The sequence below is a fragment of the Vanacampus margaritifer genome, chromosome 4, assembly GCF_051991255.1.
Source record: "Vanacampus margaritifer isolate UIUO_Vmar chromosome 4, RoL_Vmar_1.0, whole genome shotgun sequence".
NCBI classification, from domain to species: domain Eukaryota; kingdom Metazoa; phylum Chordata; class Actinopteri; order Syngnathiformes; family Syngnathidae; genus Vanacampus; species Vanacampus margaritifer.
Genome location: NC_135435.1, coordinates 12,498,403 through 12,518,350, shown reverse-complemented (window position 1 = coordinate 12,518,350; position 19,948 = coordinate 12,498,403). Strand labels below are relative to the sequence as shown.

Here is a 19,948-nt window from a genome sequence, read left to right as displayed (position 1 = left end):
CTGCACTTTTTGAGTATGAATTTTCTTACAACTTTTTACATATTACATCAATTGTTTTTGTAGAAAAATGTTTAACATTTCAAAGAGGCATTCTTTCCACCTTGTGAAATATAAATTGTTGGACTTTTTACATATTACATCAATTGTTTTTGTAGAAAATGTTTAAAATGGCAAATAGGCATTCTTGCCACCTTATGAAATATAAATTGTTGGATTTTGTATTCTTCTTTTCTATTTCTTCCTTTTTGTATTCAACTTCTTCGTCCTCCCCAAATTTTTTCTATTACTGTTCTAAAAAGCGTGAAAATCTGTTGAAATGAATCAGGAAAAACTCATTTGTTTTCATTCTTTTATTTGGTTATTTTACAAAAGAAAGAATTTCAACATTGTTTTCTTTTAAAAATGTATTTACATGTTTATACAAAAATACAAAAATGATTCAAATCTGTTATGTCCTAGCTACCTTTAAACTTGGAGCTTCTTTTAAATAGACAGTTATGCTTGCGTATTTTCTCACATATATTTGAAATTTTTAAACTCTGTTTAGTGCTACTCCATACTGTACACCTTTGAAAAAAATGTCCAGTGTCTGTCACATCTCATTAGAGCAAAATTGTATGCAAACATTGAAACACTTGGAACAAAATAGTCATGAATTTAAGAATCTTCTTTTTGTTGTTTCCCCAAGTAAAATGAGGTTTAATTGTTTTATAAATGAGAGCTAAAATTGATTTTGAATGTTAACACATTGTCTTAATAATCCAATAGTGTTAGTCATTTATCCACTCAATTCAGAAATGATACAAATTGTGTCACTACACCGTTGGGATAAATGACGGGTACAGTACGGAAAAACAAACACACCACACAAATCTTCAACGCTTTCAGTGTTGTTGTTTTTTTGTTTCCAAGTTTTAAAATATAATTTTCACATAGCATTCTTCAAGTGGCAGAGAGATAACCCATTCACATCCATTGTCTATAATATTAAACAGGAATTCAAGTTTTAAAAATAACAAAAGTAGAACAACTATTTTACATGTCACTTTTGAGCCTTTTATGGTCACATTTTTTTTTCAAGCTGTCCAATTGAAAGTAAAAATATCTCTCACGCCAACTTTTGCGGCTCAAGCAGGACTAGGACCCAGCACCACAAGTGATCCGATTTTCCCATATATTTGTTTTTCTCTCTCTTAAACATATGATTGTCCAGTGAGTAAGATATACAGTACAAGATAAACCCCTGTTGTGATCACAACTATACAGAACAGAATTAGCCAGACAGTTTGTACATCTATTGAACACACTATTGAACTTGACATTAGAACAGAAAATACAAATTCTTTTTTCATCTGGAGACATCCCTCAGATAAAAAATAATCATATGGTGGAGTCCTTTTTTTTTTCTTTTTTTTTCTTGTCATTTGTGTCTTATTGCATGCGATAGAAAACACAACAAATAAAAACAATGGTTAGGAACAAGTGCCATGAAGCCGTGCGGGTGTCATGAATGTAAAATTCGTATGCGCAATTCACAGCTTTTTACTCACTCCAACTTACACAGTGTCAGTTTTGTAGTTCAGATTCGCTGAGTATGTGGTTGTCTGCTACGCTATCTATCTATCTATCTATCTATCTATCTATCTATCTATCTATCTATCTATCTATCTATCTATCTTGCATTTACAGTAAAACAATAATATGTTTGTTGAGGTATTCACAGAATACAGTGAATGGTTCGTATTGAAGTGCAGTCTCTGAATGTGAGCAAATGTTTTCTGTGATAGACAGGTGAGAGTTCAAGCTGTCAACCGATGGCTCGTTCAGTGATTCTCAGTGCGCAGTGGCATGTGGGTTCCCTCTAGTGGTGGCCGGTGGGATCACTGCCCATGTAGAATTCAGTTTTATTGAACTTTCAAGTTGAAAACATTTGTTATCAAGAATTTGTTTATTTATTTAGGTACAATAATAATTTACTTTTGTGTGCAAAACATTTGAACTGAATCAACATTTTTTGTATTCTATATTTCTAGTGCAGTGTAAATGTGCAAACTGTGCATAATATTACAATGGCTCACAATGGACATGGCCCAATTACTAGCTTTAAGATATAACAAGGTTTTAAAAAGTCACATTTTCAAAACCACGTCAGTGCGGACAAAAATAACACGACCCCTTGCCCTCTCGTTGTCGGTACAAGTAATCAGTGAGCCCGGCCGGGTGGGGCGGGCTTTGGCTTTGGGGGGGGAAAGTAATTTTTGTTGGTAAAAAGTTTGAGAATCACTGTTCAAGCTAACCGTCGTTTAAAATGGATTCCAAAGGCTACAGCCATCAATGAATTGATTTGAAAACGTTGGGAGTGTGTTAATTGTTAAACATGAATGATACTTGTCGGGTTCGATGAAACGGCACACAGCAGTCACCAGGTTGAGCTCTCACCTGTCTCGTGCTACTGGGTCAGTGCAAATGAAGGGTAGGCAACTAGGAGAGAACAGTGTTCATTGTTAAGATTTGTATGTCATGTTGTCAGTGAGACCTGTTCTTCTTTGCTACACTCTTGTTAAAAATGTTTTCTTGTCGTTTTATATAGATATGACTTTATATTCAATACAAATATACATATGCAATTTCATTATAAGATATAACTTCTTTTGAATATTTTTGAATAATCATCAAGTGCAAAAGAGAGGTCGGTTATTGGAAAGCTTTGCAAATAACTCTCTGGTCAACCCGATTTCGGACCCTCTAAAGCATTTTCACCATTTGCACTGAATGGCGCCTCTAAAACCGCCTCGAAAAGCTTCTTTTCTGCTTCAAGTTAGAACAGCATGACACGGTTTTAAGGTTAGTTTAAAATATGATTCTGGCCAGGGTCCATGTAGAGTCACGCTTAACACAAGCAAATCTAGCAAAGAAAGGCCACTGCGATTGTCCCAAAGTCTTCCACAAATGGATCCCGTCTACTATAGTAGTGGGCCCCTTGCTCCTTAAAATCCCAGGAAAAAATCATTTGGATCAATGGAAATGTGTTACAAATCAATCAGTCACTAAAACTTTTCACAGGATCGTTTTGCAAACGATAGGAAGGAACCACAAAAATGGTGACAGACAATTGAGAATCTAGGGGATGTTTCCGTTAGGGTCATGCAACATGATGAAACTTTAGAATCATGTTTGGAGACGCTTTACAAAAATACATGCATCATATTAAATTTTAGGATATAATTTCTATGATGAAATATGTGGTCATCTTTATGGTATGCTCCTGATTCCAAGTCTACTGATGGAAATAATCAAAAACTTGGTTTTGTGTTGGTTTTGTGTTGGTTTTGTAACCTACGCACAAGATAAACCTTGCTTGTTGGCAGGAATATTTGTAATGCGCCTATGCAAAGTCTGGTTACTGCTTTGGGCACCAACAGTTGGAAGAATATTACATTTTGTAGGAGTTTTTAATTTCTAGCGAAAACAGTTCCTCAACAGCACACACGCCCACACCAAACAAGACAGGAAGTACAAATATCAGTGAATCTTGCATGTGCTTGAACATGCAGTCCTTTCACAAAATGTCTTGTTTTAGCTTCTTTTTTTTTTTTAGCTTCATTTCCTTTTTTGTGTATAAAAGACAGTTCAATCAAAATAGATATTTTATCTATGAGGGCGCAATCCTTTTTATATAGTTTTAAGGTAAACTTTTTTCATTTTATTTTATAATGACCCTTTGTCATTCAGTTTCTCACAACATCTGAAACCCAAAAGTTCCTTAGTTTCTAGTACTGGGCACATTTTAGCAACAGTCAGATTTTAGGGTGCATTAGACCAAATTTATCAAGAGACACCCAATGTTATAAAAGTAGGAAGGGGAGCCATTTCAAAAACGAGAATATCTGTCAACAAATTCTACGAAGATCTGTCGTCATGGGGACTTCCATCTGAGTTCTCTGTCTCCCCTTCAGAAATGGCTTGCATGGGAGCAGTGTAGAGGCGGCTACGAGTACTATAGCGACTACTGTTGGCTACTGGTGGGACCCGAGAACGGCCCTGTCGAGATGCAGCGGTCATAGGCAGGATTTTGGGGGTGAAGCTCTCAGAATTGGCCCTGGGGAAGAGGCCCGGTATCTGGATTGGTTCCAAGTTGGAAAGTGGCGGCTCCTGGTACACTGGGGGGGTCTCTTCAGCTTGACCAATGGGGCCTTCCAGAATGGATTCCCCATGGGTCTTTGGAGTTATAGGGCTCTTCAGAATTTCTGTGGCCGACATGCGATAACTAGAATCAGATCTGCTGCCTTTCTTAAGCAACAGGAGCTTAAACTCTTCATTGGATGTACTTGATTTCTTGGCGCTGCGGTAGATTGGGACAGGGACGCGTTGTGACCCGGAAACGGTGGCTATGATGGCTGGGGTGTTGAGCGGAGGGGGCGGTGGCATAATGGCATTGGTGACACTGTTCGGGTTCACTGGTACTGTGGGGCAGAGACGAGACTTTACATTCAAGTCTCCTGAATCTTTACGGCCCAGGACCTTTCTCTTGGATCTGAATGGAAAAAGTCCGAATCAAGATTTAGACAGTTAGAACAGTAATAGTAATCACGGTCATAGTAATCACATGCTACTTGCTTGCTCCCTTGCTTTTGAATCAGGTAAAGAGACAGATTACAAAACTAAGGAGTACCGACTGAGAAAGCCATTACTACAGGCAGGACAGTACAGAGAGAACCTGGAAAAGCTTTACTGATTTGGGCGGATGTATGTAGCGAGGTCTGCAGCGTATCACAAACTAAACGGCCACCACTAGCAACATTCGCGCTACAGACAGCCTCTCAGATGAACTCAGTATCTTTTATATGTGCTTTGCACAGAAGGGTATTGCATTCACTTGAAAAAAGAAAAGAAAAAATACAGTTTTTCTGACAAATTTTGGGGTGGACCTTTATTTTGTTGTGTGTGTTTTTTTTGTTTTTTTTCTGTTTTTCAGAATTTAAAAAAAAAAATTCTGTCATAAAACATATTCTGGAAAAACAGGTTAAATGTATTCAGAAAAACAAAAGGGAAAAATACTCAGAAAAACATTATTCAGAAAAACTGGGAATTTTTTTTTTTTTTTTTTGAAAAACAGAGCACCAGCTTCAGTTTTTTGGAATCATTTTTATTTATTTATTTATTTATTTTTTACCTCTGAACTCCAAGTGACTTGTTGCAGACTCTCTAATGGTGGACACTTTCCCGCATACCTCCAACATACCTTAAACCACATGTGTCAAGATCCGGTCCTCGAGGGCCTGAGTCTTGCATGTTTTCGAGGTTTCTCTAATCCAACACACCTGATTCAATGATCGGGATCATAATCAGGCTCCTGCAGATCTTAAATATGATGAATATGTTGAACGTGGGAAACCTCTAAAACATGCAGGACTCAGGCCCTCAAGGAGCAGACTTTGTTACTAATGCTTTAAACTATATGACTTACTGGCTCAGTTAAGGTTGTACCATAATTGGAAACACACACAGTGTTGGTAAGGTTTTATGCTTTTTTTTTTACTGTATACTATCATTTTAATGTAAGCTAGGTTTATTGTTTTATGGAGCATGTAAGTATTTGAACATGTTTGATCGGCATGATTTTAGTAAGCTAATGATTAAGATTTTACGGAAACCTATTGCATGCGGGAAAATGCAGAGGTAAAAAAAAAAAACTACTTCAAAAAACAGAAACATACAATGGCGTATTAGGACCACGTATAAATATATATTTTTTTAGAAGGGAGGGGGAATATTCTGAGAAAAAAACTCGGAAGTTTGCGTCTTTATAAAGTGGTAGACTTGCGAGAAAAAAACTCAGAAACTTACGAGAAATACACGTAGCATAGCTATGGTCTAATCATGTAAGGATTCGTTGGTGATTAATGGGACACTATTTATAAAATGAAAAGGCAGGATGGAGACAGATTCATTCTTAAATTTAAACTTTACTTGTCATTCATCGCAGCCAGAGCAACAACACTTCCTGATCCCCTATCAGCTGACTAACACTAACCAATCAGATGCTAGCATACTTTAGGTAAATGCTAGTGAATGACGGAGAGCAGCAGATTCGACACATCAACTTAAATACTTGTACAAAAGAAATACCAAAATGTATGAACGTGTAAATAATAATTCTGTAAACCTAAATGTACAAGTAAATATACATTTTAACAAATTAACTTAAATGCTTGATTGTCTGGGTGTGGACCTTCGCAAAGCGAGGCGTCTTTGTCGCTGGCCAGTGGCCGTACACAACGCTTCAAAGAGCGAATGCTTAATATAATATGGTTAATCTCTGCTAAAGCAATCATTATCTCCTTATTTGGAAACCCAACCGAAAATTATTGTCACAAACAGTCAAGTTGGTACGCTACATGTAGTTCTCGTAACTTTCTGAGTTTTTTTCTCGCAAATCTGCCACTTTATAGTGGCAAAAAGTTTTTTTCTTGGAATATTGCCTCCGCTCTCTAAAAAAATATATATTTATACATGGCCTTAATACGCTGTCGTAAACTCTGTTTTTCAGAATATTTTTTTCCTTTTTTTTTTAAAATAATTTTTGCCCTGTTTTTCAGAATATTTTTTCCAGTCTTAATAGTTTTTATGATAATTTTTTTTAGTAAAACATAAAAAAAAATAAAAAAAAACTGAAAATAAAACAAAAACAAAACAAAAACAAAGCTCCCCCCAAAAAATAGTCAGAAAAACAGGAGTCCCCACCCCTGCCCGACCTTAAGTGAATGCAATACGCTTCTGTAGCTTTGAGACCTCAGCTCTGATGAATATGGTGTTGACACTATCAGGTTAAGGCTTGTGCACCACAGGAGGCAACACATTCAGATTTGTATGTGTCATATGTCAGTCCAGCTTTTAACTTTAGTTTAGTTTAAGATTAAGCTTTTAGATTGCATTCTCTGGTAATTGTGTTGTGGTAAATTTACAGTACCTGTGTATCATGGCAAACAGATCCTCGGTTGTTCTGGACTTGTTGGGTGATGTTGCAATATCGTCATCAACTTTGGCGTCATCCGTCAAAGGGGAAAGTGAGTTGTCAGTGGGTGTGGAATCTGCAACAGAAAACATTTATATCACACATGATCTACTGCAGGGTTCCCCAATTCCAGTCCTCGAGGGCCAGAGTCCTGCAGGTTTTAGATGTTTCAGCTCACTACCACACCTGATTCATATAATCAGCTCATCAGCATGCCTGATAACGATCCTGATGTTTAGTACCAGGTGTGTTGGTAGGCAGAAACATCTAAAACCTGCAGGACTCCGGCCCTCGAGGACCGGAATTGGGGAACCATGATCTACTGTATGTCTGATCATTTCCGTTCAAATACACACAAGCGTACCTTTACTGAAATAGTCTTCTGTGTCAGGAGTGGTGGAGTCGTCTCTATTCTCGTGTGGCAGCAGGTGATGGGCACTTCTGGTAGCACCTGATGTCTCTTCCTCGTCTTCCTGCACCACTTGTCTCATCTTCCTTGCATCGCTGATTAGGTAAGGATGCGATGTCTCCACTGTGGTACCAGGCACTTTGACTGGACTAGTCCAGGGCCCTGAGTCCAGGTGGGATCCTCCAGCAAACTCGTAGGCTGGAGGGGGAGGTTGATCTGTTCGCATGCCCACCCTGTGACATGTGGCCCTCTGTGATTCTTTTACTTGTTCTTCTTCTTCCTCATCTTCCTCATCATCATCGTCATCTTGGGAAAAAGAACGCTCCCCCAAGATCCGAAACTCTGGGTGTGCGCGAGCTGAATGTGTGAGCCCTCTATACTCTGTGTGTGAACGGATATGTGTGTGTAGATCAACTGGTGAAGGGTGAGGAGCACGTGGCACTGGCCTATGCAAAGGCGAACTGTCATCAGAGAGTTCTGAAAACGGGTCTAAGCGAGTCCTGAATGCTGTCATCGACCAGAAAGTTCCAGGCCCATATCGATCTTGTCTGAGAAGTAGGCTTTCGTAAGAAGGAGGCCCATCAGGGTGACGTCCAGGTGGAGGGGGTTGAGCGTGATCAGGGGAGGAGGTGTGGTCCTGAGTTGGAGGTCTGGGGGGCGGTCTACGAGGAGGGAGCGGCCTAATGTTAATTGGGGGTGGCGCCAGAGTTGCACCACTGGGAGGACATTTGGGTTTGGTAACAGAAACTGCTCCACTTGTAGATTCCAGATCTGAGCTGGTCACAGTATTACTAGATTTGCTGACAGAGTGAAGCTGCACTGAACGTAGAATTGATGGAGTTATCGCCAGCATATTAGAGCTTAGAATCAAAGCGGTAGAGTTTGCACATGGTGGGGCGTTGCTATTTAATGACTCAGGGACCAACACCTTTGTTACAGTGGGAACAACATTTGCTACTCTGTGTTTGCTGTGGTGAAGTGTGTGCAGGTGTTGTGTTCTGTGTGAGAGTGTATGTCTGACATAGCCACCATGAAGAATGTTAAGATCGAGCTGAGAAGGTGGCGGTGGGAAGTCTGGGTCTCTCTTGTAAGCAGAGGAAATAGAAGTTCCTTCTCTCGGATGGTGTTGCAAGGACGAAAGAGAAGACTTTCTCTCTGGTACTTTGGGCTTTCTTTTGCCGGTGGAGGGGGACAGCGGTCCTGGGAAGAATGCTGCTGAAGTTGAGGGCAAAGTAGAAGTCGGTGTTTCTGACTGACTTGAATAACCGCTGGATGGTGAAGCCAGACCAGCCAACTTCTCGGGCGACCCAAGTTTGAAGTCTCCAGGCGGGTGAGGTGGACTAGCAGCTCTGGTCTCAGAAGACTGGGAAAGTGGCTGGGATTGTGTGTCGGTGGAGGAGGACGAGCTGTCTGGCGACTTCATACAATCCAAAACAGTTGTGCCCGTCACTGTGCTTAAATTAGACAGGGATTTGTACTCACAATTGTTGGACTTCAACTCTGTATTGTGAAGCCACAGGTCTGCATAGTCAGATTGCACTGCTCCTTCATCCTTAAATGAGTGTGTGTCTGCTGAGCTGAAGGACATGGGTTCCACTATATCCACAGTTCCTCCGAGCCCCATTACCCATGTTCCCATAGGCTCTGCCACAAGACAAGATGTCTCTAATGGTTCTGGAATGCTTCCAAGTTCCAGTTCCAACTTAATATCTGTGGAAGACAATGTAAGGTCTTGTTCATGAACCATCTTTGGTTGGTCTTGATCTGCTTGTGTGTCTGTTCCTACATCAACACTACTACTAGCCTCCTTTAGGGAGGTCGTTCGCATAGGTGGAGGAGGTTTTAGTTTGGGTTTCCTCAGTGGACGACAAGGCCTCCCCAGTGTCATAGTGCCTGTTTTGTAGTCAGACGAGGATGGAGAGTAAACTCCGTGGGAAATAGGATGTGATGCCCCAATGTTGGATTCAGTCCCCTGGTCTGCATAGTTGTACATGTAGTGTTCGTAACTCTGATTACTTTTCCCAAATTGCTCAGATGTATACAAACCCTCTGCATCAGATGAACAATGAGAGCCAGTGTCTTTGTCAGTGTTGTTTTTTTCACTGAAACATGTTTGGTCTTCTAGAGCTTGTTTGGATCTATAGTCCTGTGTTTGGGTCTGGTCATGGTATTGGTCTGGGTCCAGTTGGTCCTGGTCAGGAGGATATGCCCATTCCCCCTCACTGGCTGTACTGACCCCTGCATCATCCAGCTGGTCGGTTGCTGATGATGTGAATGAGCTTGACCTGTGGCCTGGTCCTTGAGGTCTCATTTCAGAATGGTACGAGGGGTCCAGGGAAAATCCCTCATCCATGGCATTGGGTACAGTGTTAAGAGATAGCTCAGAGTCACAGTGAGATGAGCCTGTAAGTGGTGGAGAAGAAGGTGGGGGGATGGTTTCAGAGGTTTGGGATGGGCAGGTAGAACTAGAACCACTCCAATTGCCACTGGATGACTGATGGTCTTCCTTGTGGTCTACATGGCTACTCAGCACTCCTGTTGTAGACACAGAGTGAATTGGGCTACTAAAAGTATCAGAACTAGAAGAAATCTCACAGCTGCCCATGTCAGCTTTGCGGGGCAGGCGAGAACGGCCTCTCTCCATCCAGCAATGCTCTGGGCTCCCTCCTCCTCGATCTCTTTCCCCAGATCGTTGCAGACGTTTCAGGCTTCCTAGTTGCAGCGGCTCAGGAGCTGCCTGGTCATCAGTGCTCTCCTCCTCATCCTTCATCATCATCATCTTCAGCCTCGGACTCGGGCCAGGTGGAATAAAATCCTCCGCTTCATATGGTGACAAATCCTCATCCTCGTCATCATCATCATCGTAGTTGTCATCGTCGTCCTCATCGCTATCCATCAGGCGTCCACCTTCTCGTGGGAGACTGCGAGATCGCAAACGTCCAGTGTGCGTTGCAGTACTTGTATTTGTAGAGTCAGACTGGTCACCAAGGGAAGAAATGTTGCCTGTTGAGTGGGAAAGAGATGTTGGGATTCCCTGATGGCCTCTTTGAGCTCTGATGCGTCTCCTGGAAGGAGCAGCTGTACCTGCAGAGTGGGAACAGAGGGAGACATTCATTGCATCACTTGATTATTGACAATTCCATTGTAATTGCACAGTGTTGGATATACAGTGAACCCCTGCATATTCGCAGTTGACATTCGCAAGCTCAACCTTATTCACTCAAAAGCTCACTTTTTTGTGTTCAGGCTAAAGCAATACAAGTGTTAATTTGGCACCATCTTGTGGAATATTGCTGTTGTTGTAGTTTGGCTTTTTTTTAATCTAAATTTTTTATTTAATTTTTAGTATTTTGTTGGCGGTCTTTCTCCACAAACTGAAACAGAAAGTATGTTTTTGCTTCTCTCACTGTGCAGCTACTAATAGCTACTAGTCGACTTTGCCAATATTCATTATTGTGCGTAAATAAATGCTAAAAGATGAGTTTAATGACTTACACCGTTTGTGTAAAGTGCTAAGATGCATATTGTTTTGGCAATATGTAACACCACTTCAGTTTGTGCTAGCATGATATTTATGCTAGTATGCTAGCTAATACTATTGATGAGCCTTTTTTGAAGGTACGTATTGTGGTTAGTGTTGAATAATTGAACTACGGAATACAATTGTTTATGTAACATGTATTCACAACTGTGTCCATGCTACATTATGGGTGTCGATGCTTTGCTGGTTATTCTCCACAGTCAGTAAATGAATCCGATAGCAATGCCACACTCATAAATAACCCGAATTGTGTCAAAAATGGATCGACCCAACTTTTTGAGTTACAGTACTAAACAAATTAAATTAATACAATTATGAAGTTAAAGCAATTTAAAATTAATACACAGAGCAACTTTTTTCCGGCTTGTTTTGTGGGTTATTCATTTGACCTAACTTTTTGGGTTAATTGAATAACCCGACTGAAATGGTCAAAAATGGACCGACCCACTTTTTTGAGTTATTAAACCAATTAAATTAACTAAATTATTAAAAAATAATAATCATAATTAATGAATCACAAAGCAACCAATTTTTTGGGCTTGTTTTGTGGGTTATTCATTTGACCCATTTTTGGGGGTTAATTGAATAATCTGATTGAAATGGTAAAAAATGAACCAACCCTACTTTTTGAGTTATTTAATCCAAAATGTTAGGTCAAATTAAATAAAAACCCACGAAGCAACCAATATTATTATTTTTGGGGGGTTCATTTGACCCAACCATATGGGTAAATTGATTAACCCAATTAAATTGGGTGAAAAATTAACTGACCCAAATATTTTTGAATTATTTAACCCTAAAATTAATGTCTGAATGTAAATTAATAACCCACAAAACAACCCAATTTTTGAGTTATTTTGTGGACCAACCTTTTGGTTTAATTGAATAACCCAAAAAGTTGAGTTATTTTTGACCCTACTATTTTTACAGTGCAGTCTCCATTTGAAGTGATTTGCCACCATCTTGTGGCATCTCTCTGGAATGCAAATCCCCTGTGTGTGTGTGTACAGTATGTGGGGGGTGTCACTTTCACTTTTCACAGCAGTGCTTTGTTGCTACCCCACCCGCGAATAACGTGGGTTCACTGTACTGAATGGGATAGGGATGGTTGTTTGATATCGGTGACTTGTGAGGCCAACAGATGGTTGTTGTTTTCAAACATAGCAATAGGAAAAGGTTGATATGAAACTATCCAGTCACAGTATATTAGTATAAAATGTTATTAGTAATTCTAACAAGTTGGTGTTTGCGTTTAGTTCTTTTAACAACCTGGTGGACAAATACAAATGGGAAGGAATGACATGAGGAAACATTCAAAGGAACTTACATGCTATGAGGAAATCATCTGTTTGGCAGCCAGAGTCTCGAGTGTGGTGAAGGCGACCACTAATTGAGAAGTCTTCGTGACACAGCGAGAGTTGGTGCGGATTGGCATGGACAATTACTGTCCGCTCTCTTGCTACTGGTGATTCATCTGAGTCTGAATGTAAAATGACATAGCATGCTGAGTCTCAGTAATGTCATGTTAAAGCCACTTTCATCATGGGATATGAGGGAGAGATGGTGAACCACAAGACTGTAAAAATGTGCTCTAGCATATTCTGGCTTGTCCCAGAAGTAAAATTAGTGATAATATAGTAGGATAGCCTTTTTGAAAGTCTAATTTTCAATGCACAAATATAGTCCAATGTACATTGGAATTGTACATTGTTTGGTAAGACTGCATGCACATGGAAAAATAAATCAATAAAAAAGCAAAGATGAACCAGGAGATAGCTCAGATCTTTGGTGCCTTTTCTTTCTTTCGTTTGGGGGTGGTAGTGGTTACATTACAGGAAATAGGAGACTTGCAACCAGTAATTTTGTTTTTTAATTTTTCTTTTGGGATTTAATTGTTAATCAGGGGATCCTCGGTTTAGGAAGGTATACCAAAATCAATGATCACATTCATTTTAATTTTTATTATTCCTGTTAAACTCCACCCTTTTTTTGGGAATGGGGTTGAACCCCAAAAAAATGCTGTACCAGTCCCTATCTACTGCTAAGTGTGCCACATGAGTGCAGAGCTGCAGAACGCTGAATCTGAATTGCCACGTCGTTACCAAGCCACCAAATTTCTAATTACTTGTCTTGTGTGCAGATCCATGCATGTGGAGCATGCAGTGGACAGATCGGCAAACAGAAATGTGACCCGACCCCTGACCCCACATTTAATTGTTACAGACACAGCAGAGATCCAAATACTCATACACAAGAAAATAAAAACTCAGTTTTCATAATATGTCTTCTTTCAGTTACATGATTCTTGTAAAGGATCTCATTATTGTAGTATGATCTTCCCCAGATCTGAGCCATCCATAAATCTATAAAAGTAAGGCAGAAAAAAACAACAATATGACCCAACATACCCATGTCCTGTTGTACTCGTTTGGGTATTCCAGTGATGGTCTTCCGCCTCCTCAGCTTCCTTCTTCTCTGAAGAACCGACTGAGAATGGACAAGGGAGCAACGTGCACTTGCCTCTCTATCAAATCCAACTCCTTGGAGGGGGGTTAAGAAGAAGATGAAGAAGCAGAATGGCATTATTAAATAGTTACATTTTTGAGTACTATGGGAAAAAAATCATCAAATTTCAGTGTTACCTGTGACATTGATGGGGATGATACAGGAGGAGACGGCACGAGAGTCATCTGAAGTTGTCTTTTGATCGGAATGGGACACGTTTTCTTTGGACCGTTTGGTCTCTTTGTCCTGGGTGGCGGGGACAGCAGGTGCTGAGGTCTTTCTTTGGTGACCTGTTAACAACTCATCATCGTCTCCCTCGCCCGTTGAGGTAGCCTTCAGGTCAAAGTCAACCGAAACAAGCAGTGTTAAAAGAGGAAAGGGGGCATCCTTACAGTTGCCATCTTGTGGTCTGCTGAAGAAATTATATTAAGCCGTTCACATTTTGTCTCAAGATAACTAATTGACACGACGTGCATGTTTCTCTATTTGTACATGGATGATTTGAAATTCAAATGGGTCTAATTGTGGAATGATCCTCCTCTGAATGATGCATCAACAGAAAAAGTAATAGCAGAACAAATGTGAATATGGAATAAAGTGAAGTTGAACACAAAACACAGATCCAATACCTTTCTATTCCACGGAATGAAGATGCATCCCTCAATAGGATGAAGTGGGTAAAAGCACCCAAACTATAAATAAATGGTGCAAAAAAAAAAAGAAAAGACAAAAGATGTTATGAAGAAGAATAAAAATAAAAGGATGAATTAATGAGTTTCATTCCATTAGAAACAGTGAAGCAAAACATTTTCTCAAATTACATTCAAGGTCCTCAAGTGTCCTATTTTCTTGTATAACTTTTGTCCTTATTATGACCAAAATCCTCATTTAGATTCCTTTCTTTTATCCTTTTGAGAATAAACATGGCTCACTCTTTTAAGTCTTTGAAGTACATCTATTCAGAATCTTCCATACCTTTTTTTGTATCGTCTGAATATCCGCCTCTCGCCCTGGTCTCTCCTACAGAGGTGGAAAACACAATAATAGCAGTCAAAATTGTGCACAAGCTCACCACATGAATTGATGATATACTTTAAATATCTGTGTGTGGACAAAGATCTAAAAAATGTTCTCGCTTATCATTCTTACTTTTCTCTGAACGGTTTGGATTTCCGTTTCTCTCACTGTCCTCTCCTTAAAATAGCAAAACAGAAATAGCAGAGGGAGTTAGTGTGGCTGGAAAGATTATTCGTCAAACACAAAGAAGTGAAGGTAAGAGGAAGAATTGTCATGAGTTACATTAACCAACAAAATCACGATACATGATAACAATGAAACCGAGGCTGGATTGGCCATCTGGCATACAGGGCCTAGGCTGGCATCTTTTGGGGCAAATGCCGTGCTATTCAATTAATATTATTACTCCATTTTACCCCAAGAGACCGACCCACAATTTAGAGGCAACAGCCCATTAACTCATTCACTCCCAGCCCTTATCACAAGATGCAACCCCCTTCGCTCCCGGCTGTTCTACTGGATTTTGACTGATTTTGCAAGGCCCACAGAATATTTTGTTCTTTTGCTATAAAAACATGGAACCTACCAAAAGAAAGATTAGAGTCTCTTCTTTCATGAGGAAAAAAAGTATCTTTGTAAGTCTGTTTCCGTTTTGCAGCAATTAGCATTAGAATATAGCAACATTTCATTATTATTCACAAATCTATTTAAAACTGTGGGGATAATCAGCTTGTTTGCAACACGGCCCTGGTTGATCTCTTATACTCTGCTGCCACCTGATGGACGTTTTTGTAATTAATACCATTGATTCACCCGCTCTCTGCAGTTGAGAGGGTGCATCAAAGCCTTCTATATGCTCTAGCATTAAAAAACAACAACATAGAAAACGTATAAATAGGCCTTTGGGACACTTAAAACATTTAAAATACAACATATTAATACATTTTTGGGAGGAAATTAGTTAATTGATTTACAAGACAGCAAAGTGCACCGATCAACATCAATGGCAAATTGACATGGTAGCCAGGGGTGGTCAGGAGTTGGGTCAGGTCAACGGGCCAATGTCAAAAGGTCAGGAATATGGAATGTATGGAATGACAGTTTTTACAGTACATGATGGGATCGTGTAAACACATACAGCAGGTGATTTTTATTTTTATTTTTTACCTTCCTGGGTTGACAGTCTAACTCTCGCTCTCGCTCTTCTCTCTCTTGCTGCATGGCAACACCACATAAGATTTTGGGTCAGTTTGATTATAGTTAGAAAGTAGTACAAAATGTAAAACCGAATTTTGACCTGTTGTCATCATTACTATGTTTCTTTTCTTGTTTTTCTACTAACTAGCGACAATCAAGTTTACCAGGTGAACAATGTCCTGCCCATTCCCCCACATGCTCACGCGATAGCTGCGTCCTGCTTACCGCTCGTGCTAGCCGACTCCTCTGTTGCCGCCTGATGGAATGTGGTGATGGGAAGGTGGGTAAAGGGGGCACCGTTGAGATGGAGATAGTCACCCTGTTCTTCTCCCGACTGGCGGGCCGCTCGTTCTGCTTTTCGTCTGAAAATAATAAACATGCCCGTGTGAAAATGTGCATCCAAATGGCCATAACGGAAATCCAGGCCACAATAGTTGTCACCTCTGTGCAGGGCTCGGAGGCTGAGCTGAGCGTTTTTGTGCAGTTCCTCCAGACATGGTGGTCGGCTGCATGGATGGAACACGTTGTGTTGTTGGTGCCATGAGGCCTGATAGTGAACCGACAGCTTGCTCTCTATATCCAAGTTTGACACCGCTGAAAAAATGAGACAAAAGAGGTTGGGAAACATAAAGAAAAACTGTGAGCAACTTGAGAGCAGAGGGTAGACGAGAGCACACAGGCTCACGTAACACAGACTTGGTCGATGGTCAATGGCGCTTACTCGCCTTTGGGGCAAGTGAAGTCAGTGGCGGCCATCTTATGTTGCCATTCACAAAGACCGGCTAACTTGAATACATTGATTTCTCAGTGCCACTTTCATGTTATCTTCTGCCTCTACAGCAAAAATTCCACCGTGTACGGCATATAGTTGTACCAATACGTCTTTGAGAAGCACTACTACATGTACATTTCATTACTAAGAAAAATACTTTTAATTTTCTCTTAGAAGATATACAGTATTTCCTCGTGCTACTCAAAGATTCATCTGCATCATGTTGTCAGCGCCATCAACAATCAAGTAAAAGTAAATCCCATCACGAAAAAAAAAAGGTGACAAAGTTAACTCGCATTTACTGTCAGTGTCTGTGGAAAGATCATTCTCCCGTTAAAAAGACTCAAAGCATTAATTCAGAAGAGGACTGATCAAGGAAGACTTTCTATATTGGGAATAATCTCTTTCTAGATTGAGATACAGAAGCCCCAAAAGAAAATGTGGACTTGTACAGGAAATACTTAAGCTACAAGTAAAGGTAATTTGAATTGAAATGAGTTCAGACTATGAAACAAATAACCCAAAAATAAATAAATAAAAAAAGGTTTTAAACTTAATTTATTATTTTATTGAATGTGCTTTGTTTAAAACATTAGGGCAATATATTATTACTTTATTAGCTTTTAATTTAATGAGTACACTTTTCATTGAATAGATAATCACAATTGCTAAGACAATCTCTCAATATCGCAAGAAAACTAATATTATGTACTAATGTGTTGTTATTCATGTCATTTTCATACTTTGTGTCAGTGCACAGTTATAAGCCAACAACTAGAGGCAGTGAACATGTGACATGTTGCCCCACCAACGGTTAAGTTGTCACACTATATGGAGTAAGATGTCATATTGGATTTCGCAACTAACAAAACAAGGACAAATTTATCCTTGTTCTCCTGTTTTGTTTGTTTTTTAACAGCCAGAGAAACTGTGTATCATTGATCTTGAAAATGTACTATAGTCATTGAGCAAACTTTAACATATAATATTATGTAATAGATTAAAGTCCTTAGGAACTGCTAGCATATACTGTAGGTCATAGCTCTTAGCCTCAAATGCCTGTTTTGCTTCCCTTAAACTGGAAATTTAAGATTCAATTTGAGATGATTTTTTATTTTTTATTTTTATTTTTTTTAAATAAGCATTTTGGTTGATAATGGATGGGTGGTTCATCATGAAATTTAAACCAGTCCTGACATGTGGACATACTGTAGTTCCAACAACAGGAAAATCCATTTTTAAACAATGAAACAGAAGATGGGAAATTAATTTCCTCACTCTTCAGACTCTCTTGACTGAAGAACAATTCTGGCATACGTAAACTGAGTTGCCAGAGGTGCATTTTTCATTGACCCATTCTTTGCATATGTGACAACAAACATTTCAATTCAATATGTGTTGTCTCAACCCCCCCAATGAAACCTATCCTTAGTGATTCATTGAACATTTAATCTCTTTATACCAAATTTTTGGGAGCTCTTTCTGTAACACCAGGATGGCACCACAACCCTAACTAATAAGAAAGTTGTAATTGGTGTCAAGGAAGTATGTCCATAATGTGGACACATACAAACAACTGCACTCGCTAAAAACTCATGTGGTCCAAGCCCTCTGTCTCAAATGCCAAGCAGATGTTATGATTCGGTGTCATTTTAACATCAAACTTGACCGGCTGTTCTCATAGGCATCCGTTTTTGTACCATTTCGGTGCCGAAGTGTGTCGCTGCAGCAGATCAGTCAGGCCAACATTGACTTCACCTCAGTGCCTGTGTAACATTTTGTCTAAAGGCGCACACGACTGCATTATAGGATCATCTAGGGCCATCTGGGATGATTAAATGGGAGCGCGAGTTAGCATACTCTGCATCACAATTACACATGCCCACAATTACTCTGCCTCATGTCACAATAGATGCACAAGTTGTTGGGTGATTTTCAAAACTCATTTGCAAACCTTTGGCAGCATAAAATGATATCTTTGCTTCCCTTAAACTGGAAATTTGAGATTAAATTTGAGATGATTTATTTTTATTTTTTTAAATAAGCATTTTGGTTGATAATGGATGGATGGTTCATCATGAAATTTAAACCACTAGTACTTCATTGCACTGATTTTTAACATCTGTAAAACAGGATTGTGTTTTATTGAGTTGCTCTGTTGTCTGACAAGAAATAGACCTGTGAGTCATCACCAGCATATAAATAGAAACTTGTACCGAGTTGGATTGAGACAAGTCAAGATGATGGTGAATAGAAGTCATTAAGCGATGACGTATTAGTGTGTATCTGGGTCAAGCAGCACTCTATAGCGCAAAGTGCAAAACCTTGTCATAGATTTCTGTTACATAAAGTTGTGGTCACAAGTTTACTGGAAGGACCACTAGGTCACTTCTTGTGAAGACGAGAGCAAAAGCTGAAGATCAATCACATCATAGTCTGTCTCGGTGCTCTTGATTGCTTCTGATGGCTGCTTGTTCCAAACTGTGTAGAACCTGTTGCACAAAGACAATCAATGCTGTGTTTAATTTAACCCTTACGCATAGTTTAGGTCAATTTTGACCCGGTTCAAGAAGATCCTGCTAATAAATGTCTAGGTATTACAGATGTATTTAAAGTTTTAGTTCCTCATGTTTTAGTACACAGCAAATCTGTCAATATTACATTTCCAGTGCACATGTGTGATCGATCAAATATGCAGTAAGTAGTGTTATTTAGCATAAAAAGTTACATTGTCGGAGTAAATTTCTTTGAGTGTTGGGATGGATTTTGGATATAACCTAAAGAGCACTACCTTGAGTGTTAAATTGAGCACACCCTCATTTCCGGTGGAGACTTTCCAAATTTCCAGCACACTGTTGACATTTTGATAGCGATACATCTAGTTGTTGGGGCAATGCGGTTCAGTGGTCGTCTCACAAGCCAGAGAGCGTGGGTTCAATCCCAGGCCAATGTGACTATGTCAAAGTATGCTTGAGTAAGATATTGAACCCCCAGTTGCTCCTGATGCCGTGCTATCAGTAGTCAAGATGTAAAAAGCACTTTGAGGGTCTTTTAATTAGGAAAAATGTTATATCAATGAAATACCATTTACTAGAGTAAAGTGTAGTCGGAGTCAATTTTTAACACTGACATTAGTGCAATACACTCATACAGTAAATGTTTAAACACCAACGTCAAGTGTATTTTGGCAGAATTAAATGTTTAACACTGACACTAGTGTAGAGTACTTTCAACACTACTCAGTGTTTAACAGTGATTAAAAAGGGATTTTTAACACCAAACAGTGTTGAAGTTGCACCGGTAAAGGGTGAAAAAAGTAACACTTTAAAAAGGGTACGATATACACTCATTGGTGTGGACACATAAACACTTTTCTAGTGTTAGATCTAACACTCTCAGTGTTAATCTAACACTGGCGATTTTGCTGTGTATGCATGCTGTTTTACGTTTTTTTTTGTTTCAAGATTCCCCCCTGACTTCAAAGACAGGTGC

The 19,948-nt window shown here is 39.5% G+C and overlaps 1 protein-coding gene across 6 annotated transcripts in view; it reads right to left on the bottom strand.

The window, feature by feature from the left end:
* Nucleotides 1-335: 335 nt before the first annotated feature.
* The window catches only part of nhsb (Nance-Horan syndrome b (congenital cataracts and dental anomalies)), a 60,182-nt gene continuing 40,569 nt past the window's right edge, over nt 336-19,948 (bottom strand). For 2 of the 6 annotated variants that reach the window (XM_077563696.1, XM_077563702.1), the window contains exons 2-13: nt 16,126-16,278; nt 15,910-16,046; nt 15,655-15,702; nt 14,620-14,664; nt 14,446-14,490; nt 14,100-14,162; nt 13,608-13,803; nt 13,374-13,505; nt 12,293-12,445; nt 7,380-10,508; nt 6,971-7,091; nt 336-4,534 (exon numbers count right to left, since the gene is read on the bottom strand). In XM_077563696.1, coding sequence (XP_077419822.1) covers nt 3,901-4,534; nt 6,971-7,091; nt 7,380-10,508; nt 12,293-12,445; nt 13,374-13,505; nt 13,608-13,803; nt 14,100-14,162; nt 14,446-14,490; nt 14,620-14,664; nt 15,655-15,702; nt 15,910-16,046; nt 16,126-16,278 — 4,856 coding nt within the window. In that variant the 3' untranslated portion in view covers nt 336-3,900. The remainder of the gene's footprint in view (nt 4,535-6,970; nt 7,092-7,379; nt 10,509-12,292; nt 12,446-13,373; nt 13,506-13,607; nt 13,804-14,099; nt 14,163-14,445; nt 14,491-14,619; nt 14,665-15,654; nt 15,703-15,909; nt 16,047-16,125; nt 16,279-19,948) is intronic. The other 4 variants (XM_077563701.1, XM_077563698.1, XM_077563697.1 and 1 more) reach the window with 4 other exon arrangements.